Source organism: Cyclopterus lumpus, chromosome 12 (genome assembly GCF_009769545.1).
Source record: "Cyclopterus lumpus isolate fCycLum1 chromosome 12, fCycLum1.pri, whole genome shotgun sequence".
Classification (NCBI taxonomy): domain Eukaryota; kingdom Metazoa; phylum Chordata; class Actinopteri; order Perciformes; family Cyclopteridae; genus Cyclopterus; species Cyclopterus lumpus.
In genome coordinates this window covers 11,682,042-11,706,841 of record NC_046977.1, presented here as the reverse complement: position 1 = coordinate 11,706,841, position 24,800 = coordinate 11,682,042, and the positions used below count along the sequence as shown (strand labels likewise).

General features: G+C 42.6%; 1 protein-coding gene across 2 annotated transcripts in view; it reads right to left on the bottom strand.

Annotated features, from left to right (window-relative positions):
- Positions 1-627: 627 nt before the first annotated feature.
- Positions 628-24,800, bottom strand: part of exd3 (exonuclease 3'-5' domain containing 3) — a 36,120-nt gene continuing 11,947 nt past the window's right edge. Inside the window, exons 20-22 of one of the 2 annotated variants that reach the window (XM_034547189.1) lie at positions 1,797-1,863; positions 1,549-1,648; positions 628-1,352 (exon numbers count right to left, since the gene is read on the bottom strand). In XM_034547189.1, the coding sequence (XP_034403080.1) occupies positions 1,337-1,352; positions 1,549-1,648; positions 1,797-1,863 (183 nt within the window). In that variant the 3' untranslated portion in view covers positions 628-1,336. Of the gene's footprint in view, positions 1,649-1,796; positions 1,864-24,800 lie in introns of both variants that reach the window. The other variant, XM_034547188.1, reaches the window with a different exon arrangement.

The following is a 24,800-nucleotide window of genomic DNA, read 5'->3' as shown; positions in this document are numbered from 1 at the left end:
GTGTGATGTTGAAAATTGTCCAAAATCATTTGGTTAGATAACACCTCTTTCCAAAGTAACTTCAAATTCCACAAATTGCTTTGATTAAGGTTTGGCAGCAGTTGAGTTCCCTGTAAACGGACCGCTTGGGAAGTTAGTGGAATTTCAGCTTCACCACATTAAAGACTTTACATCTGAAAACTCCTTATAGTTATTCATGGTAATCAGGTTATTGTGTGCATGTTCTGTAAACAGCCTCCCAATAGTCTCAATAAAATGCCTGCTATGCACAAAACACCAGAACATATTTAATTGCATACATTTCCCAATTAGAGCTTATTAAACTCTTTTAGGCATTCTTATTTCTGCAACACCACAAATCCAATGTGGAGTGCAGAGGAGAGGAGAGTTGGAAATTAAGGTATGAGAAAATGTGAAGGGATTCCGGCGGTGTGTGTGTGTGTGTGTTACTCCGTGATCCGTCTGCTCTTCAGCCTCGGGGCACGAGACCCCCACTGTTAACGTTACACCTGACAGACATCAGGGTTGATGCTCATGCTGTCCAATCTTAATCGTTTACCATCTGTGAATTTCGTCATAAAAATACCTGTACACTGACGGAAACAAATGGGACTTCTCACAGAATAATACATGAAATTAAAAGCACTTTATTTCCGCATATTCAGCTTTTAGCTAAATAATACAAAATGATACAGATGAAAACACAGAATGGACATATACAGTACTAAAGACTGCTAAAAAATGCCACAGAACTTAGCCCAGCAACTTTAAAAATCAAATCAAATCAATAAAATAACAAATAAAATAGCAACAAACTTTATAGTTTGATGATAAGATTAATTCCTCGGTGAGGGAAAGTGCTTGAGTAACAATTCAAACAATCTCAATACGATCCAAACCATAAATCCCACACAAATGTGGTAGAACAGTGAATACAAACAACAACAAAATTGACTAAGTCACAACTCGATCACAGCTTGACCCGTCTTTGGTTCACTGAGCTTTAAACTTAAAACGTTTAACTTTGAACACAAAAGCTTTAACACGGTTGAGACTATGGGAGTCTGCTTTTTGGTTTGACAAATGTTAAAACCAGATGGTGAACAGGAAATCCAATTATTTCAAAAGGTTTTGAAGTTGGTGTCTCTCTTGTGATGTCAGATGAATTCAGTCTTTCCGCCTCTTATTATTACAATTATGTATTTGGATTGAACGAAAACTCAGTTTTAAAAGTGTAAATTATTATTCTGGAAATATTTGAGGTCAGATAAGGTGCAGTAGCTCGACAAATGTCAGTTCTGCTGTGCAGCCGCATCTGCTTCAGTGTCCTCGTCTGTTATGTGTAAGACATCCTGAAACATGGAGAGGACACGGCCAAAGTGAGAGCCTTCCCAGAACACCTTGCCACATCTGGTGCAGACATAGAAGAGCGGTATCCTCGGCAGGAGGGCAGGGGGCACGGCGTGGAGCTGTATGGGTGCCCCCCCGGGAAAGGTCAGGGTGTCGGGGTCCAGCCCGGAAAGGGGGGCCCATTGACACTGAACATACCTGGGGATTTCAGGGGTCACACTTGGGGTCAGAATGTGACTGAGCTTCTCCTCTTCCTGTTGTTGTGTGTGATCAATGTTGTCCTGGCCCTGCAGTAATCCTAGAAACAAAATACAGACATTTCATGAATTAAGTGAGGTGAGCCATACCAATTTGAAAACTACGTCAAACAGAAGACGTAAGAAGTAATGGTAGATACATCCAAATACATTATATCGCAACAAGGAGTCCACTAATGTTTGACTGACCTTTCTGTTTCATCATCCGGACCATGTCCTTACAGGGCACCGCTGCATACTGATCACTGTTACACGCCTGGACAAAAAGATAAAAACAGCCATTAACAGCAGGGTCGAAAGAAGTGTTTCCATGAGTAAAACATGGGGAAGAGGAAATATGTTAGACATACTGTAGCCTCATGAGATGAAGATTAAAATGATCTCTTCACATTGGATGAAGAGTGGATGTTGAACACAACTAAACTAAATGTGCATCCTGATGGTCACGGGCATACACATGAAAAGTGACGGAATTAGTTTGTGTGAAGGAAAAAACTAAACTCTTCCTACATTCTCACTTGAGGCACACCTGAATAAGTCACCTGAGCTGCATGAAGTGGGCGTGTTTAGTTTAGAATTCTCCGAGATGAGACACTGGGGTCGGAGTTCAGAGATGACGTGGGCGACCAGATTGTTTCACAAGTAGCTGGTTGACACACTAACTTTAAATCAAAAATATAAATCGGTCAGACAATAGCCAGCACGTTCCAAGATTGCATTTCCGTGTTTTCCGCATCTGCTGCTCCCCACACGTACCGTTTACCTGTATTCAACCAAAGCCTGCTCGAATGTGATTGGTTAATAATAACCCAGACTACAAACGGAAACCAGAACGCCTCCAATACCAACATCTTGTCCCGTTGCCTACATATTCTGTATATGAATGCAGAATCTGTTCATTGAGATTAAGCACCAATGGATGTGAAAGCCCAGGTTAACATTATGAACAATAGTGACCAGAGTTCCCCTGTCGAAAAGGGTTACGCCTCTGGTATAAAACCAGGTGTAGTTCAGGATCTTAAGAGCACGAAAATGTGTGTTGTGGATCCATTCACACAGACATTTTCCTTCGTGGTTGCTTTGGTGTGAAAGGGGCTAAGTGTTACACAAAGATCAGATCGGTGTGGGTGAGTGTAGACAGCGTTTACGCCTCAGTAACGTTCACATGTCCATGCTGTCCTGGCTCTCCATGGTAAAGGTCTCCCTGGTGGGACATTAGTGACCTCTTGTTTGCCGGCCCCTAACGTGCACACACACTCATCTGTAAGCCATCCTGACAGCATGTCAGTGCTAAAAGCCTTGTCAACACACCTGAGCTCCACCCAGCAAACAGCATTCCACTTAGAGGTGGGCTGTAAATCAAACCTCACAAAGCAAGATCCCTGACTGGCTCACTTAAAGCCTGTTCGCTCTCTCTTTATCCAGGAAAACTTAAATGAAGACTGCAAATCAGAAACGCAACCCTATGTCCCCCTCGTCTGTGTGCACATGCAAGAGGGGTGTTTGCCTCCGTGCTGAGTGAGGTCGGACAGGAGAGAGCGGCTAGACAGTGGAGGTGTGGGAATAGCAGGAGGTGTCATCTCCTGTCGTCTGTGGGAATGAAGCCCATCTCTCCGTCAGTGCACTCTGTATTTTCCTCTTTTGTATTCTGCCACACACACACACACACACACACACACACACACACACACACACACACACACACACACACACACACACACACACACACACACACACACACACACACACACACACACACACACACACACACACACACACACACACACACACACACACACACACACACACACACACACACACACAGCAGTATACTACACTGCGCATAGACCGCATGCATATACTTGTAAGTAGCACATACACATGGCTCACACATAGAAGTGTGGCGACAGCCAGGAAAACAGACCCAGCTATTTGCTCAGCTCAAAGTTTCCCAGAGTAGAGCAAGCCAGAACCTGCTCTGAACTCTCAAGACTAAGCCACAGACAGGGAAGGCACACACGCACGGCATCGCACACACACGCAAACCTGGATGGAAGTAGTGTGCATCTATAATAAATCAAAACACGGCTCGTTAAAAAAATGCAAAAGGCCCTGCGGAGATTCATAAGACAAGTGAATTAAACAAAGACATTTTTGAAGAAAGTGAAATCATTCAACGTTAGAAAATACACGATGACAAACGTCGAAGTGACATGAACACACATGATAGTGATATCAGTTATGCATTCACGGTTCTCATGGATATGGACGTAATGAAACGAGCCTGGTCACAGTGGGGAGGTTTTATGGTGCCTTATATTTTAATAAACACAGATTGTAGCTCTGTAACTTCATTTAAAGATTTGAAACCCGGTTGAACCAGCTAATTTCTGTGATATTTTTCTGTTTTTGGCTTGCTGAAGGATATGATTTTCCCACAGTACTACTTAATTACTGGAGTTTCTCACGCAGTTGCCACAGAGAGCTGAAGAAGAACACACTTATGGAGGTGCCTCCTCTGCAGCTCCTGCATGTCTATCGACACAGAAAGCATCAGACTGACAGTGTTGTCAAACCCATCATAGTTTGGCATGTTTGCACAGGCAAATGATCATGTTTGTGATCATCAAGAAGCACAACAAGTGCCTTCAGTCACTACAGCCTGGACCATTTTTTAAAGTTGTTGTAGAAGTGATGCATGCAACCGTTCCAAACCGTCACGTTATTGATTGTGTTTTGAAAACATGCTTCTTTTGGATGCATGTAAGACGCAGGAGCTTCTCCCCACAGCACTGAATGTACTGACCAAGCTGCACGGAGACTGCCTTTTCCTCAAAGGTAGACATTATATTTTGTGATAAGTCAGTGTTCTCCCCAGGCTTTTTTATGTTATGGCCTTAAGATCAAAAGGGACACCACAAATTAAAGAATCCAATTTTCTTATTTTGTATCATACTCTACATCGTTTTAGGCAGTTGCTACATTTTCTTAGTCTTTTGTTCTTTCTGTTTTTCAGGGAACCTCCTGCATTCTCACACTCCGTGTGGCCGCGCCAGAGAAAGAATGCTCCTTGCCGTGACAACAAAGGCTATCTAAAGTGTGATACTGTGTTTCAAAGGATGGGAGGTGGTGGAAAGAGAGGAGAAAGGGGGATAGTGGAGAGGAGGTAGGAAAGAGAGGGAGGGGAAAGAAGGAGGCAGGGGGGTGGGAGATTTTTCCCTAACGTTCTCTATCTCTCTCTCTCTCTCTCTCTCTCTCTCATACACACACACACACACACACACACACACACACACAGTAGGCAGCTCCCATGGGAAAATCCTCGACCAATCTCAAAAGGCGGTGCTTTTAGGGCCGATGTAGGTCACATGGTCAGAGCAGCCAATTGGGCACAAGTGATTTGATTCAAATTGTGGTAAGTCAGGTAAGGGGCAGCGTGGGAACTGGAGAGAAGGAGAGCGAGAGGGGAGGCAGAACTGCACCATCATTTCCCTTTGAAAGTGTTGTCTTTTCAGTCTCAATGTAAATAATTAAAATCAAAGTTGAGGTTAAAAATACTTAATTCCACTGTTCAAGGATCCTGTGATCTAAAGAATATACACAATACGTAGAAAAGGACATATTCTTCATCTAGTTTGCCATCCAAGAAAACATCAGAGATTCATTGTTTGCTTCCATCATTGCATGTCTTGGACATTATGCCATATTTTGTCCACCATCATTCTGTTATAACATTTTGCTGCCAATGTGAAATGATGTAGGTCCAATGTAAGTGGGATGGCAGACTGAACTGGAAAAAGCCGCCTCATCCTACTGTAAAAATGATGAGTAAGGAGAAGCTAGCTGGCAGAAAGCGTCGGCTTTTTTCTGCTTTCCCACACAGTCCCAAGGTCATGCAAGGTGACTTGGATACCGTTCAAAAGCAATTGACAATCTCACACACAGATTTTTACTTACGGCTGTAAACTGTGGAAAAGTTACTGTTTTCATTTTCTTTGGCTCGGCAGACGGAAGGAGAAATAGTGGAAACGTCTTGCTTCATTTAACACTGACATGTCAGTGTCAATCATTCAAGTGATGTTTGAGTGGAGAATTAAGGCTGAATACCAGTTTGCGATCTGCCAATTAATGCTGCTGACCAAAGAGGTGAGATCGAGTCATGACATTATCTTTACTGATAAAACTTACTGTTAGGCATACATGCATTGCTTTGAAATGGAAAAGAGGTTGAGTATCCTGCTACATCTTACTATAGGTTTGAACGAGGTCTATCATTTTGTGGCCTAATGTCTTTTTTTTTTTTAACCATGGAAACAAACTAAAGGCAACAATTGTTTTGTATTCCTCAGATTTATTACAAGACACCATCAGATTTTGAAATGCAGCCAAACTGAGGCAAAATTAGATAACTGCAACTGCCCTTCTCGTGTTGAAAACAATCTAAGCGATAAGATGAGGGTGCACAGATAAATCATTTACTAAATTCAGAGCCATTGTTCATCTGAATTTACTCGAAAAATGGGTTACTAAGAAATTACATCAACAAAGTGTATACTGTAATGGACAGAGAGATGGGATTCCACTAAAACACTGTGAAATATAATGAATTAACACATTATATCACCAAGTTTAGATAAAAAATAAAATCCTTCCTGTATCTACTGTATCTAAACACCTGGTGTAGGGCCACTTTTCTGCTGCAGCAGGAGCATGAGGGAAATACTGCAGTGACCGACTAAATACGTGTACTTTCCCACAGTATCCTGAGGGTATCTGGCCAGTGTCTCAGCCCGACAGTCTGAGGTAATTACCAGCTCTGTTAACTAACCATTACCACCTGACAGCAACCTGAACTTGGACCACAGCAGAGCCTGTCTGGGCTTGACATCACACACACCTTCCTCTGACTCACCTCATTCGCACACATGAACAAACATATACACTCACACTTACTTTGCAGGCATGCAGAAGATGTAAAAACTCACATGCAACTCTCTCACACGCGCACACTCTTCCCCTGACTCACGTGGCACCCACTCATTTCACCTGCAAGTCCCATTATGTCTTTCCTGATTTTCCCAGGGTTGCATCCAGTTGTGTTGCATACAATAGGACTGTGAAAGCCTGAATGTTGTGCATAAATGCTTAGAATGTAAACAATATGTAAATTGGCCTGCATTCATTCCAAGTATTACAAATCCAGTGAACTTCAAGTCAGCTGAGACAGATGTGTTATGGTCTCTATGTCAAGTTCTTCTATTATTTCAACACTACCTAATTGACCCTTGTGCTCTACTCTTATTTTTCTCTGGGGGTCGAAGGGGCGCAACCCCCTCCACCAAGTGCGCCAACATCCATTTATTATTGCCAATAATATTTTTTCTTTTGGAACTACCAGGTTAAGAGTTTAAAATCTATTTATTTCCCTTCATATCATGCTTTCATCTGTTCTCAGTTAAAATGTACATGTCCTACATTTTTTAAATGCAGCCTCTACCAGCATATACAGTAAGACTGTCATCATTAAAGTGTTTGTATTATGACACTTACATGTTAATTGAAGTATATTTGTCTTTTTCTTTTTTTACAGTATACATGGTTGACTTAATTATACAAAAAATCTCTTTAGTTTGTATCTACTTAACTGTTTTTTAAATATGATAGATTAGTTACAACACTAGGTTATGTGGTACGACTGTGGGTCAGTGGTCTGTCTTTCAATCAGGGGGTTGGTGGTTCAATCCCCGCCCTAGTCGATGTGTCCTTGAGCAAGACACTTAACCCTGAATTGTTCCCTGTAGCTGTTCTACAGTGTATGAATGTAAAATGATTGTAAGTCGCTTTGGATAAAAGCGTCAGCTAAATGACATGTAATGTAATGTAACGTCAAATTACATGTGAAATGTATTATATTGGTGGTTAAATTCTTACCATACCATTCAAATTGTACATTGGGAGTTGTGACAGGTCATCAGTAGCAATGCATTAATTTCTCTGCCCCTTAACTCGTGCTCAATCCCTTTTTTGTCTCTTGGCCTCAACATTTTTGCCTTTTCTTTCGTCCCTTGGTTCCCTCTTCATTGGAGCTCACTAAAAGGGGTAATGAAGAAGATAATAGTCTGGAGTCTAGCAGATAACAGTCTAGCCGTCACACAAATAGCACTAATGCTTTCCCTTGGCTCGGCACAGTCAGTTCATTCTGGGTTTTACCCACTCAACCTTCAACCTCGACCCCTATCTCTCTCTCTCTCTCCACCAACTGCACCTATGTCTTCTCTCTTGCTCTATGTCTTGCTTGAAGCTCCATCTACCCCCTTCCAGTGTTCCCTTCAATCTCCTTCTCTCTAGTTGTTGCTCACCTCTAACCTCCTCCTTTCTCTCCATCTCCAAGTACCCTTTTTTTCTCTCTCTCTTCAGACGCCGGATAGCTGGGGCCGGTCTAAGCCAAACAGCCAGGGAGAACAACGTCCTGAAAAGGTCCGTTGACAATGCTGCTCACTGGGCAGTGGGGTTTGAAGAGGGATAAAAACAGCTCATCTCAGAAACATAAAAAGATGGATTAAACAACCAGCAAGCCTCTATTGATATGTTGCTTTTTTGGATTATGAGTTGAAATTAAAACAGCCAGACTAAACATTCTAAGTTGGGGGGACAATGTGTTAGGCGGCACATGACATCCAACACTTGCCCTAATGTGCTTTTCAATCGTAGCAGTTCATTCCAATGTCAGTGTTGGGTTGAAAACTGAAAATTGCTCTGGGCTTCAAATAGAGCAGACCGGCCAAAGGTGAAATGATGAAATCCAATAATTGATTTGACAGAAAATGTATCTGTAACTATTTCTTGGTTTATCGTTGTTTATTTTGTCATTTATTCAGCAAAAATTACAAATGTTTACTACATGTCCAGTAGCAACCAATTGTGAGGATCACCGTTTTTTCTTTGTCTTTTAAGAAAATGTATTAATTATATTCATGCAGTAGCAAATTCATTAAAAATCCAACTGACATTTGTAGCAACGCAAATTACTATAAACCAATCCTCATAAACTGACTTTGCTCAACTGTTCACTTAATTTGTCTATTAAGCAATAGACGGCCATAAAAAACAAACAAAAACAAACCATTAGACTTTTTTAGAATTCAGATTGCTGCTAAAAACAAGTTGGAAAGATGGCATTGGAAGGAAGAGTTGATCAAAAAAAATAGCTATGGGACAAACTGTATTATGTGCTGTTGGAAGCTGTAGTTTTTATAATGCTATGAATTGTTACATTAATATCACTAAGCATACAATGGATAGTGGATAGATAGGTAGGGAGGTAGGCAGCAGGTAGCTTGGAATATGGATAGTAAACAGGAGGTCAACTAAAAGAAACCACAAATGAGAAATTGCCTTAAGTTACAGAAGCTAGAGAAACACTTCAGCACTCTTTGGTTTTAACCTGAGAAGTCATAAATAATTCTTACTTTATACGTGAAACAAAACAGACCTCTGAATTGTTGTCACAACCTATTGAACACCTATAAAACTGAGAAAACTCCACAATCCCTGGGATCCTTCTTTTCCTGTTTTCATTTAGAAGACACAATTGTTGAGGAGACAGATGGTGGGTGTTGTGCTGCTGTCATATGTGCAATAAAGACAACTGGTTCTCTCAAAAATAAAGCATCCACGCAACTGTGAACATTTGTCTTTTCGAGGCAGACATGGCGCTCCAAATGTGCCCCTGTGCCTTCAATGTACCCATTCAACCCGATATCGTTACGACATACACAGCCTTCCTCGACATGCGCTAACAGTTCTCAAACTGTCACTACACCCACACACACACCAAACTGAAATTCCACCCACTCAACCTGAATCCATCGACCTGAACTACATCTGCACACACACACAGCTCCGCCATGGGAGAGCCATCGGCAGATTCCTTTGCTCAACGTTTATCGCCGCTGGCGCATACTTCATCCTGCAGCCCCCAACCTCCACGTGGCTCACTTTTCCATTTTTTCTCATCTCTTCCTGATGTAAAGGCACGCACGCAGGCATGCAGGCATGCAGGCATGCAGGCATGCAGGGAATGTTATTGTAATGCAGAGTGATTCATCCACGCTACATATTGACAGTGGTGACAGTGGTGGCTGCCACAGCTGGTGGGGTCTGTTCTCTCGAGAAGAGCTATGAGGAAACAAAGAGGAAAAGACTCTCACGTGGCTTTTTGATAGACAAGGTGTCAGAGTTGGGTTGGATACCCACAGATCATTTTACAGACTGGGTGACCTTCTAATTGGCTAATTCTGCAGCTTGAGGCATACACCCATGACCAGATTCACACAGGTGGGGGCTGGTTTATTTTCTTAATTTCTCTTATTTATAAAGCACCCAGGCAGGATCCCTATGAAACAAATATGGCTTTTAATTGTGCTGCCATCTGAGGGTAAGTGGGCAGACGAAGAGAAACAACTTTATCCTTTTCTGTGGGCACGACAATAGTTGCACCATCTGGGGCATAATCATTTCAGATACAGCAACAACACCCCAAGCAGCAATTTATAGTTTCTGCATCCATTTGACTGTGTGACATACATATTTTCATCTGCTCATGTCCTTGGACTGTAAGCATGGACTGTACACGTCAACAAACATGTGGACACAGACACCCCATTTTAGGACTAGCTTCACCAGCCATTATGAACCCTACCAGCCTTAGTAAGTGGTAAACCAACTCTGGGGGTGTTTGACATATTTACAATAACACTTAGCAGAGAAAGATCAAGGAAGCCATTCATATGCAAAGCTGAAACCCAGGAGTTACGATGTCCCCTCCATATATGACCACCTGTTATTCCGTGGCTAAAGTCATCCTCAGGCTCTTGTGATGACAACTGAAACAGCTCCATTCGCTGAATGAAGACCATGATAAGTGGCTGAGAGCTCTGTTGGCTTGTAATATACCCTTTAACTTACAATATTTAGTTATTATATACCCACTGAGCTTCCATGCTCATATTTGATGATCACCACCTTAAACAATGTCCATTTGTTCGACCATGGGCCATTTAGCTGACGCATTTAGCATTTAGAGGACATGAACTGAGGAGGACTAAGAACAGGTAATTGTTTACACCTTAAACCCATATTCAATTTGGATCAATATTTCAGCTGACCAGTAAATGGGTTCAAGAAAAAAACATTGGTGCACACTAAAAAAAGCTGATGTTTGTCATATAAACAGACACACCCACTATGTATATGTCTGTCGGACTTCAGCTACATCCAAACCAATACTCTGCCCCCCCCGGGCGTTTCAGCATCATTTTAGAAATGAGTTCCAAACTAAAACGCCTGAAAACGAATTTCACATAACTATTCATGTACACTGGGCATGCGGGTGCCGATGTAAACAGGAAGTAGATTGTTTGCTTAGTTACAAAATATATTATTATTATTATAGTAGTCTTTAATGATGCTTGATACTTAGGATCTTCTTCTAAAATCTTCCTCTATAAACTCAAACAGACACATTTGGTTATCTATTATCTGTATTATCTTGGTTTCGTTGTTGTCTGTTCTCACACTCGTTGCTCTACTGGGGGCTAAAGTCCCTGTTGTACTGGAGAGCAATTCATGCTTTTGTTCCTTTACAGTTTCTGTGTGGACTTCACAATAGTTGTCCTACATTTTGTGTATATCGCCCTCCTAAAAGCCGCAAACTGCAACTTCAAACGTCTGCTTCGTAGGGCTGAACATGCCGCTCGCTAATCGCTCCAATAACAGCTGCTTCCTCCGCATGTCGACAGTAGCAGAATTATAAAATGCAGAATGTAACTGCACAACAGCTGCTAGTATAGAAAACAAGGTCAGCAATGCCTGTAATCAGTTATCCATGTTGAACCACTGGTCGCCGATCCAATAATAAAGGCTGTTGTTGTTTTTGTTCTTCCGGAAAAGGTTCATGTGATACAGGCGTGACGAATCAGGGCAGGACACATTGGGACTGCTAAGACCCAATCAGGTCGTTAACGCGGGTGTCATCGTCATCATTTCCAATGCACCTACACTTGTAGGTAACCCCAGAGTTTTCAAACTTATCCGTCCTCAGGAACATTTTTAAACATATCCGTTTCGGTGCTCTAAAATTCCGGCCTAGTGTGGACGCTCAGAAGATAGGGCCAAAGATATGCGTTTTAAAATGGAAATGTAGTAGTGTGGACATTAGAGTAATCATATATACTATCAGGACACACGCACACAGCTCACATGCTATGGGAGGATGAGATAAAGGCACATAAAAGAGCAAAAGGGCTCAGGGTTAAGTGGCAATAATGATGCAGAATAAGACATCAGTGTGTGTGTTTGTGTTCCAACTCACATCAAAGAGTCTCTGGGAGCCTTGTTCATGTCAACAGGAGACACGGGAGAAGAACGCAGCATTAGAAACGCAGAGAGGTAGAGGGGGAGGTTAAAAAAAAGGAAAGAAGAGGGGTGCGGGGGAAAAAAGGAAGCAGTACATGATAGTGAACAAAGGCTGAGGGGAAAAGAGAAGACTGAGGTGGAGGAGGGTAAGGGAAGGTTGAGGAGAAGTGGGTCGGAGGTGAGAGGTTGGGGTATTAGGGCAGAAGAAGGGATGGGACTCGCAGTAAAGGGGTTCACCTCTAGTGTGAATGCAATGAGGTAAAACCAAAAAAAAGGACGATGAAGAGAGTTCCTGTGTCATACACCCTCTTTAATTCCACCCTTCCTTCCTTCCTTCCTTCCCTCCCTCCCTCCGCTCCTCTGCCCCCTTCCCTCCCTCCACCGCTGCTCCCTCTCTGCGACCGGTCCCAGCAAATTCCCTAGGGCCAGGGGCAGTCCCCTTTCAGTCTCCAGTGACACAGTAATTAGAAGTGTGGGAACTGAATCCGTCCCTCTTTCTGAGCCCCGCACTCCCACCCGCACCCCTCCCTTGCTCCCTCCTTTCGCTTGCTCTCACCCCCCCCACCCCTTACCAGGTCCTGGCTCCTACCCTTCCCCTCCACTTCCTTTGCCACCTCTCTTTTTGCACCCCACCTACGCTAAGTAGCATCTACCCTCAGAAAAAAGACACACATCAGGTCAGAAAGACATTATGTTCACATCCAAGGCTGAATTTGACCCCATATCAAAAACAGTGTCCACAAGTCTGCGCCATCCACATCTAATATGATGGATGCCTTAAAATAAATACAACATATGTTTTTAATTGACGATATGAATATCAACTCGCAGATTAAATTTAAATTGTGAATCTAATGAGATCCCATTGGCTTAATCCCCATGGGCCACCTGTGATGTTCATGGGAGCTACACATCACACACACTCTCAACCCCATACACTTCATTCACCCCCAACCCCCCCCCCCCCCCCCCCCCCCCCCCCCAATGCACCCCACCTCACCCCCCACCTCCCCTACAGCCACAGAGTCCCCTATCTCTTCGAACAGAGCAACGCTGTCTCTCCCGCTCCCTGTCAAGCCCACCACCCCAACCCCCATTCGCTATCTCCGCGGCGATAACCATGGGAACAGCAGCACTGTGGGAACGGGCCACCAGTTGACCAAAATAGACAGCAGGAAAATGAAGGGAAAGAAAGAAAGAAAGGGCTCGCTGCATCCAAGGAAGCCTGTGTGTGTGTGTTTGTGTGTGTGTCGGAGGTCCATGGGATCAGCCAGACAGACAGGTACTCAGGCACTCCAGTCACCTCTGGTTTCCATCGGCGACAAAGGGGACGCTGGGTGGCTTGAGTTGCAACATTAATTGATCAATGGAAATGCCGATTTGATTTGAGTTGGTGGGACATACGGAGAGCTTTCCTTCTCACACACACTTTTAATGGTCCAACAGTTAAGATACAAGTGTCCTAGGCAAAAAGGCTACACCCTTAACCACAAACACTCACACCCTAACAACACACTAATATTACACCATCACACACACCCAGTAACACCCGCACATGTATCTTTGAGAGCACACTTTTGTCATAGGAAAATATGGAAGGGTCTCAGAGATGTGATTCCCACCAAAGATAACATCACAGCTTGAATAAAGAGGATTACAAAATAAAACATGACCATGACAATGTATCAAAACTGCTTGTTTGGCATGTTTGTATTGATGCATTGGCAATGCTGCACACATGCAAACACACTTCTCAGACTTCATGACATTAGTTAAAATGCTTTCTGTGAGAAACATTAGACACTGATTTTTTTCTTGGCCTGAAAGCGGAGGAGGAGGAAATGGGGCGAAGACGAAGTTGCGCATCATCATTTATTTATTTTTTTTACCTACTTTGGGTCAAATTTTCCATCCCTTATATATCCTGCGTGTCTCTCAGTAGCTTGCTTTGCCCAGGGGACAATTTTGTAAAATGGAAGGAGGCTAGGGGGGAGTAACATAACTCATATTTATCAATAAAATGATGAACAGTAAAAGGCCTCATTTGTTTTTTGGTAATCATTATTTTCAAATTAACTGACTTATTAACTACATTGGCACAAGGATTGATACTAGGCCTATAATTACAGATACATTAGGGATTTTATTTAGGTATTTAATTATATTATACCAATTACTATTTAAATGGACATCAGGCCACCTGGCACATTACGTTGAGTATCATAGGCTTCCAATCTGATTTTATTTCCCTTTCTCTCTTCCCTAAACTTACTGTATCTATCTATATCTATTCTATCTCCTATTTTCCCGTTGTTGTGTTCACCATATTTATCTCTTCTCTCGCACCTCTTTTCTCCTCTGATTTCTATCAATCCATCTATCTATCCATAGAGCCCCCTTTGCTCTTTCAGGCCTTTTCCAGGTCAAGCAGCATGACCTCTCCAGCCGTCTACCTCTTTGCTCCCTGGGGTGGGGGGTCGTGCCTGTGACCATTCCCACCCGGCAAGGACTTTTTCTTTAATCTGACTCTGTGAGTAACAGAGGAGAAACTGAGAACAAAAAAACAGAAAGTGTGTGTGTGTGTGTGTGTGTGTGTGTGTGTGTGCGTGCATGTGTGTGTGCCTGCCGAGCCTGCAGTCCCAAAGCAAACAGACTTCTAAACTCCTGATAGCATCACATCACGCAAACTGCAGGGTTTGGGAAGGACCACGGCAAAACTTAGTTTAAAAGTTTTAAGGCCGAGCTGGCCTCACATTCCCAAGACCTACACATGCACGTACAAGCAGTACAACTAGACGCAAACGCAGGTCAGACATTTAAAGAATCTTTGCAGAATGTACAGACCTACACCCAGAACATAAACTGTGAAAACAGAGTCGCATTGATGATGTACGCAGGTGCACAAAAATATATCCCAGGAGCATCAACACGTGTGCGCACGCACACACACACACACACACATTCTAAAAAATATACTCAGCCTACAAAGGGTGCAGGGTTATTGTAAAGCTGTATAGGTCAGAGGTTCCCACCTTGCTGGTTTTCTATCCCATAATTTGCATTGAACACATTCATGTGACACTAAAAGAGTAAATCAGTTCTTGATTGATGCTAGAAAACAAACCTACAGGGCTTATGGGTCCTATGGACCAGAATCTGAGTTGCTTTTCAGAGAGTAAATGTGTTGCACACACTAGTGTTTCCCACACATAGACTTTACTTGGACAGGCCTATGTTCTTAACAACGCTGCCAATATTGGCGAACCACTTCATCAAATGAGTTATTAACACGAATGTAAGGTGCCTTAGCGAGTAGGAACAGCTATAAGTTTATGTTAGAATCCAGCTGGGTCATCATGGTCAGCATGCTGTGCTGGGTGTGCCTGCTTCAACGTACACACAATGCCTGTGTACGTTGAAGCAGGCACACCCAGCGTCCAGCATAACGTCACGAAACTCTATAAACAGGAGACAGGAAGACGCATACAACCACAGCATTTCAATACCCCTACTCTTGTGTGACTCTAAGCACACGCACAACAGACCACACACATTCATCACAAACAGAGGCAGCAATCATGGACTGAAAGGTAGCTAAACTTATGCAGTTAATAACCTAACATTAGAAAAACACAGCAGGGAAGGATAACACGACTTGCTTCCTAGAATTCCTTACTGCTGTTGTTGTAAGCACAAATCAGCTGAGGACGAAATATCTTTTTCCTCTCAGATATTGTCTTTTTTAACAGTAAAATGTCTGCCACAGCTTAAACATGGGAAAATATATCACCACATATCGTAAACTTTTAGTTTTGCATCCTAGAGCTGGGTGCCACAACGCAGTTTGGTCACTATAAATAAAATCCTAACTTCAAATTTGGAAGAATATCAACAAAAGGGCAGTCTTGTATCAATCAGTAAACATGTGAGCCTGTAAAGTTGTTTGCCTCCAGACAAACTGATGTAACCCTCATATTATTGGCTCAAACCGACAATCAAGTTCTCTCTCCTGGAAGTCACAGCGAATAGAAGGTAAAAAGAAAAAGAAAAATTGGGGTTCTGCCAAAAGGTAATATTACATGTGAGCAAGCATGGCTGCCTCCAAAGCATGACTGCATGTGGAGGAGTCACTCGAGCTACTAAAGTGGGCCCGTGTGCCACAGGGTTGTGATAATAACGACCCTAAACCTCTCGGCTATTTCTCACTGGCAGGTATTAGCATGGCTGACAGGAGTTCTTTATCATCCTCGCTGTGTGCAGCGCAGGCAGAATGAGTTTGGATGGTTTGCTATGTTGCACAGCGTGTTGAGTGTGGGAGAATGATCTATGATTCACTAAGCTGCAAAGACCGAAGATCACATTTCACTATCGCAAGGGAAACTATTATACCATGACCACAGACACAAAGACAATCATACCAGCAGTGTCTGGGAGAGAAAAACACGATTGCTGAAGCTAGTTCCCACAAAATGTTTCTACGGTTACCTATTTGATTTCTGTCTCCTTGGTGGAAGCACAACATAATTGCATGGGTACACACACTTTGTGTTGCTTTAATCCAATTGTTAACAAATATTTTCACATTTCTAATCAACATATTTTGACCTAATTTTGCAAATGGCATCATATAGTCTAGCACTCAGTGTGCCCTAATTATGTTTTCAGCCTGACTTATAGACCTAAAAAAATGCTGATATTTGCCAAGAATTCAACACAGTGAACAATAATGCATTTTTAATAGCTTCATATCTGTTTCTGTATGGTACTGTTGTCATTTGCTGACCCAAGTGTTGTTATTACGCTGCAAAGAATTCTGCCTCCCCAAGGAGACTATTTAGACACAGAGGGCAATCACTCCTAAGTCTGGCTGTGCAGCTACTGTACTCTGAAAAACATGAGAAACTTCCTCTTTCTCTGTGTATGTTTGAGAGGAAGGCATCAGTAAGTGGTTCCCTCTCCCTGAGCGGCAGGGGAAAGTAGACCCTCTCGAGTGCCTCTCGGCTTCCCCACCTCCCCCATGAGCCAATAACGCAGTCAGACAGACACACACATTCATGCTCTCTCTCGCGCACACACACACACACGCACACACACGCACACACACACACGCAGTGTGGTTTCTCCTCTGGAGGGGAACATAAACAGGGCTGTCTGTCTGCGAGCGGAGAGCTAGTTCTCATGACATCACCACCCAGCAGGAATGCTCTGCCCCGTCAAAACCCTTCCACCGGCCAGCAATTCGCACACACATTTGCAAAAACACATGTTGAATGATTTATGCACGTCCACAATTTCATAGGGAAATGTACCACATACACAATATGCACGCAAATGGCATTTGGAGCAATTTTTTCTCCTCTGGACTTTTCTTTCTCCGCAGCGGATTTACATTGCTTGCTGCACACAGACATCTTCTTCCTCTCCCTCTCTTGCTTCATCTTCATCACACTGTTATGCTCATTATTCCTCATCATTTATCATCCTCTCTGTATCTGCATTGCCTGTGCTGTCCACAGACCACACACAGACCAAAGAAACAGCTCAGGCAAAAGAGAAAAATGATAAACACTCAAGTGTATTTGGCTGCATATAGTGAATAAAGCTATAACACTGCTGAGAAACTTTGTGTGTGTGTGTGTGTGTGTGTGTGTATGTGGGTGTGGGGGACATGGGAAATTACGCACTACTTCATTGTATTGGTGTTTGGAGGAAAATCCCTATTGAAGCTCTCTCCTTCCTTCTCACCTCTCTTCCTCCCTAACTCTCTCCTACCTTTTCCATCTCTCCATCACTTCCTCCCTCATCCTTCTCTTCCTAGCCATCTCCCCCCATCTTCCCTTTCTACATTATCCCTCTTATTCCACCTTCTTGCTTCTCTCTCTCCATCTCAACCTGTCCCTGCTAAGTATTCTCTCCCTTTTCTTTTTCCTCCTCTGTTTCTCTCAGGCTTATGGGGAAAGCAGGGGCAGGAAGCAGCTTGGCTCTCAGACAATGGAACACATCAAAAAGCAGCACCAGCCTCACCAACTTCTCTCACACACACACACACGCACACACGCACACACACACATGCACACATGCACACACGCACACACACACACACACCAAGACAAACAGGACATTCCAGCTGCCGGCTGCACCGGATTCCTCGCCTTGGCTAATCTGAAACGGAGGAGAGTGAGACTGGGAGTGGAGCGGGAGGCAGGGTGAGAACGGCGGAGAGAGGGAGAGAGAGGGCCATGCAGAGGGTGAGAAGGAGAAACAGATACAGAGGGAGAAATGTTGGGGTGCAAAAAAGGGGAAATTGGAATAGGGGGGATTAGAGAAGGTGAAGCACAACTGAAAATGGATACGTTAATAGCAACATTTTGTATGAAATGATGTGTTACTGTAAAATCTATGTTTGTATACAAGTATGGCCTTGTGTCTTAGAAGAAGGTATATGCTTATTGTGACATGCATAAAAATTGTGATATGCATATGATAGTAGATTGCGAGTACCCGCAAAGAGACCGCAAATGGAAAGTCTATACCTTTGTTATATGATATTAATGTTGATACATGACGCCTGATACCTGGACGTGAATCAGAGATTAAAATATGGTTTGTATCCGAAATCATCAACCAGGCACAAATGTGTTGGCATGAATGCTGTATATACCAAAGAAAAAGGTAGAGAAACCAAACAGGGGAGAACAGATGTGGTACAACACAGCAGGGAGGTGAATAAGAGACTGAGATTGGCAGCAGAGAGAACGGCCACATCTATAGTACAGCAGGTAAATTTTAAAAACACCGTTCACAGTATATCCAAATGGTGACGTAAAAAGAAGAAGAAAGAAGGCAGTTGAAACACAAACTATTAAATATACAAATTGCACATCACAGGTGCTTGAATTGGCCTATATTTCCATAGTTTACAACTGCAAAAATGACTATATGCTTGACAGCCATATATGCTACTTATTTATCAAGGCTAATCAACAAAATGTTACATTTAATTGTGAAAGAAAAGTCATTGGCAACACCTGTACTGTGTGATCATGTGCTACGTGCATACAGATGGAAGCAGCATGATCACTTCTTGAATGACCACTAGATGTGTAATTAAATATCCTAAAAAACAAGCAACCTAACCACATTCATCTGCCCCTCTGAGTGGTAAGAGAAGCCTCAGTGGTGCCTGAGTAACAAATTCACACACAAGCATGCAGATACATATCATGCATGCACCCGCACACACAGGTGTCATTGCGTTGCTATGCTGTCCTGGGGCCAACTAGACTGTGGGAAAAAAGAAAAGAGCAGGCATGATTTCTTAAAGACCAGATGCCCGGTGAGTGATGGCTCATCTTCCACCTTATCTATCTGTGTGCATGTGTACGTGTATCTGCTATTGTGTCTGCTCTGTCAGCCATGAGAATCAACTTCAAAATGAGTCAGGGACACTAAAGACGCATCTAACAGGTTTCATGCTGCAAATTGTTCTGTGGGATTTTCACACCACTTCCCAAAAAAACTGCCTGCTTCTCACAATTTCAACATTTAACCACATCAGCAGACTAAGCACATGGTGCAGCCATCAAATGTAGGTATCTAGGCTTTTATCTTAACAGGGATTCCTAATCATTAAAACACAGTGTGATTTCAGCATTTCACATTCTAACTAAATGCTTTTACTTCAAACAACTTTCTCTGTTTTTGATTCTTCGTTCATTGTTGAGGCATGTGAGAAACAAAGATTTCTTTAAGAATTCAAGGTAGCACAGGGTGAGGGATTTGTATACAAATGGTCATTTTGTGGGAGAAGTATTTCTTTAACACATGCACAGTAATTGTTTTTATCGTGTTACTATCAATTAGCATTAGTCATATTGGGATATGATCTTATGATGACATACTTCTACGAATTCCTGACCAAGCTGGGACGAAGGACCAACACATTATTTGTTGACGTTCTTTCACTTACAGATACAAAGAGTTCGGTCTCATGTAAAGAATAACACTGAAACACAGTTGACTACTTTCAGTTTGATTATATTATATCTCCATCAACACATATATTACAATTATTTTGTGACAGTGATTTCAACCATATCATCAAGACCTAAGGATTTGCTTTGATTATTATTCCAATACTGGAATTATATATTATAATAAATGTGACCTTTTCATAAGACTTCTTCATTAGTGTGAGGCACTAATCCCCTTTCATTGAGACAGTGTTTGCCAGTGAAGCACACAGGAATACTTTCATATTTCTGATGAAAAATGAAAAGGTTACAGCTCTGAGCAGCAAAGGGAAAGCTTAATATTTACATTCATGCCTTATGATTATTCATAAACTCAACACAAATGAAGTGACACAACCGTCACAATGGCCTTTCCTGATTTGGATCCCCTACAGACATACAGACAGGCAGCACTTAGCCCTCCAGACAAACAGACATTCAGTCTCTCATAACTGCACCCACTAAATATGTGTATGCCAGAGAGTGTTTGTGTGCCAGCAACGCTTTTACCCAACGTGTGTGTATTCGCTTTTAGTACTTTCTGAAACCGTATGTGTGTAACAGGAGACACGAAGCCCTCGCCACACACAGTGGGAAATATTTGGGATGGTTTCCCTCGGAATGTCTTGGCGTGCCTATGGAATGCCCCCCCCTACCCACCCATCGCCCCCCCCCCCCCAACACACTGCTCCCCCCTCACCTCCCTTTCTCGCTGTCCCTCCCCTCTCCGGAGACGAGAGGGGAGGGAGAGTGGGAAAACGGCGAGACACACAAAAAACTATTTTGTCACAACGAAAAACGGTACATAAATGCAAATGAAGCCACAGAGCTGACATGCACTTATAGACACACAACACTGCAAATGATAACAAACAGAATGTGCAAAATAATAACAAAAATTACAGTCATGAATTAAGGTGTGAGAACATACGCGTTGATAAAAAAAAAAAAGAGTTGTTGCATTTTAACGCATATACGTTCAACCTGATATTGACCATCCCCATTTCACTCAGATGCACAAATATACACACACATGCACACACAGCCAGTGGAGGGTAACTTTAAACGTGTCTCAACCTCTCACATTCCTCCCGTTTCTCAGCCCGCGGCTCTCTTTGTAGATCAAAGGACAGACAACAAGTCTTTCTATCGCCTCTGCCTCCTTCACCCCTCCTCTTCCTTCAATGCCACCTTTCTCAGTCACTCTCTCTTCCTCTCGCTCTTCCTCACTCAACAAACACTCGCCTCGCTTGCACACACACACACTGATTATTTCGGACTTTCTCGCACAATCTCTCTGTAATTCCGTCTCAACGGCTCCATGTTATTTTTGTCTTTCTCCCCAACAGGGCTCAACAATAAGGATTGCCCCCGTAACTGGGGCAAGTAAAACACCATGGCGGGCAAGTAAATGTGGCATCTCGCTTGCCTAAACGGGAAAGTGGTAAAAGAAAAAGAACAAAGTTAAACACTTTCAACTTTAAGTAAAAAAAACTAAACTTTCTGCTGTTGATGATGTAAGTAGCTAAGGAGAGAGTCATCTTGCTTCCTTCTCATCTCTGTTGAGCGTTGCACGTGCACAATACCAATTTTGCAATTCTCCCATGAAAATGGTGGCCTGTGGCTTTAAGAGGATGTGGGCAAAAACTCCAGATTAATTTACTTACATAAAGACTAAACATGACAATTAACTTTGTTATTTGTTATTATTTGATAACTTCTTATACGTAAAACCATTTGTAAAGAGGCAAGCACATTGCTGACCCACATGTCTGACCCATGCCTAACACTGACCAACTGTCTCCTTCTTATTTGCTTTCACTGCCGTTCTGTTTCCATGTCAGTCTTTTTACCTCCCTGCCATCACCTCTGGTCTCACTTCTCTCCCTCCCTCCCTCCCCTTTTCCTCTCCCTAGCACCCTCATCTCTCCCACCCCTCCCTCTCTTGGTGTGGCGGTTCCTGTTGCTCTTGTTTTCACTTCCCCAGTAGTCTGGTGCGTGGGAACAAGTGTTTCTGCTGCAATAGTGTCAACGACTGATTCTGAGTGCGTCTGGGTCTGTGACCGAGTCTGTGTGCTCTTAACTGTTGTGTATGTAAAAGGTACGGAGGTGACTCTGTGTGTGTGTGTTTATGATTGTGTTTATAAGTTTGGGGTTTTGAGAGTCTATGCCTATCACTATATATGTGTGAGTGTGTGTGTGTGTGTGTTTGGCTGGCTTCATATCTATCTCTCAGGATATCGCTGCTATCTCAACATGTCTATAAAAGGCCAGTGTGGGACATCTGATGGAACTACGGAACGGAAGCCCAACGGAAGTGTGTGTGTGTGTGTGTGTGTGTGTGTGTGTGTGTGTGTGCTCATGGAAAGTATAGATGCAGCAGGATTTAGAGTAGGGATAGGATATAGCTGAATAAGGAAACTGTAATAGACCAATAGCCAACTCCACACTGTTACGCAGCCCCTTGCAGGAATCCACATGAATGAAATTGAAAGACAAGTCAACATCTTTACACAGTAAAATTAAGCTTTTCCTAATATATAAATGTTTATTATTTCAAAATAAATGTGTAGTTTTTTTAATAATTTGTTTTAACAACATCAATATTCAAACAAATCCATAGTATGTATGGTGTTCAAATCCTGTAGTGTTCATTAGTGCCAAAAAAGGAGTGATGAAGCTTTATTCTTCTGAGCTGAAACATAATTAGTCATGTTACTTGTGTGTCTATTCACTTAATTAGTTTTATATGACAATGAACAGTATAGGGCACATACCAATGCCATATGGTTACCACATCACTTATAGCCAAAGCTAGTTTACAATGGGCCTTTCAATACCTGACGGAATCCAGTTTTACAGGCAGACGTGGCTTTAAAGTTCACATGATTCTTCCACTTTCAGAGTTGAATACACAAATAAATAGTTTTTTCAAGTTAGTTAACATAATCTTTTTAACCCGACTCCCAACTAAAATTATGTTAACCAAGCCTATTTACTCTGAGGGCCACACTGATAATAAACCAAGTGCACATGATTCCATAAAACACCATAAACAGATTGAATCATTTGATCGCATCATAAAAATCTGCTGGGTTTCTTTTATTTTTTACCACCCTATTGTACGCAAGTACATGTAAGTATGTAGACAAGGACACAATTAAACTGGAGGCCTTTCTCCATCTCCCTTTCCCTCTTTGGGTCTCAATAGTGGACACACATTCCTATACTCTAAAATCTCTGTTGCGCCTATTGATACACAGAGACACACATTAACCCTTTCCCTGCACAATCTTTACACACACGTACACAAGTCTGTGGTTAATCTCTTCCCTGTCTTTTTTTTACTTCCTTTTCCTCATGACATTGATCAGTGGTGTATGTGCATGAGGGAGAAACAGAGACAAAGGGAGAGAAACTAACCCATCCATTGCTAATCAGAGAGCTTTACAATCAGACAACAAAGGGGTTAACTTTGCCTGGGTGGGCCACAGAGCAGCCCCGAGGGTGAAACCCTCTCTCTAACTCACAAATACACACACACACACACACACACACACAATTTAACAAAATTTGAATATGAACTGCACTTCGTATTTCATAGCCTGTGTCTTCAAGGTGCTTGAAAACACTCATGTATGTACGTCAAGACATTTTTTGAGAATCTTCAAAAATCAAAGTTGAAAAGACAAAAAAGGTAGGCTATTTTTAAATGATGTTATTTACATTAATTATTCTTCCGGTGAAAGTTATGACCAGGTTGAGGTTGTCAAATATTACCCACATGCAACAACAAAAGGCCGTTACTGGTAGTATGTAACACTAACGTCACATTTTGCCTTTCTTGGGCCATAATTTATGTGCGACTTTGCCTTGAAGTGACCAATAAATAGGGAAAGGCAGAAGACCATTTGGCCACTGTGTATGTGTTTGTGTCATCAAGGTGGTCCAGGTTTTTAACATCTTGAGCCAAAAGCACCCAGTGGTGTATCTTGACATATTTAGAGTCCCCCACAAGGAGCAGTAAGAACACCCAAGTTTAGAAACTGTCCTGCAAAGATACCCCCTCCCAATCACAACCGCCGCCACAGACACACAAACACAGCCGTCAAAGCACACACAAGTTTCCCTAAACAGCCACCCATGGAGATATCTACAGGTCAGGTACCGTATATTCAACAATGATTGGTGGCAACCAGCTGACTAACAAACTCCAGGCCTCATAAACATCATCAAATAGGAATTAGAATAATGCAGTGTGTACCCATACGCAAATAACAATGATTCTGTAGTTGAGGAAAGAAGAATATGTCAATGAAAGTATCATATCCAGTTTCATTTCTCCTCCAGGTTCAACTTGTTTACATCCTGGTTTCCTAATGGTTACATTAGAGAAATGCATTGCGTTTTATTCTGCCCACTCATTCTGTTCCAGCCATTTATCCCTCATTTTTCCACCACTTGCACAAGTGCAGGTTGTGGTGGCAGCAGGCTGAACAACATAAACCCAGACATCCTCCTCCTCCTCAGCTGCATCCTCCAGCTCCTCCTTGGGTCCCTGAGGCATTCTAAGGCCATATGGGACATGAAATCCCGTTCAGTGTTTCCTGATCTAACCCAGAGGGTCTGGCCAAGAAAACCTCACGGTCTCAACTGGCCACCTTCAACAGGAAGGTGCAGCGGTTCCACTTCAAGCTCCTTCCTCATCCTCGCAGTAAATGTGAGCCCATTTTGGCTACACACCCACGTAATTAACATTTTCTTT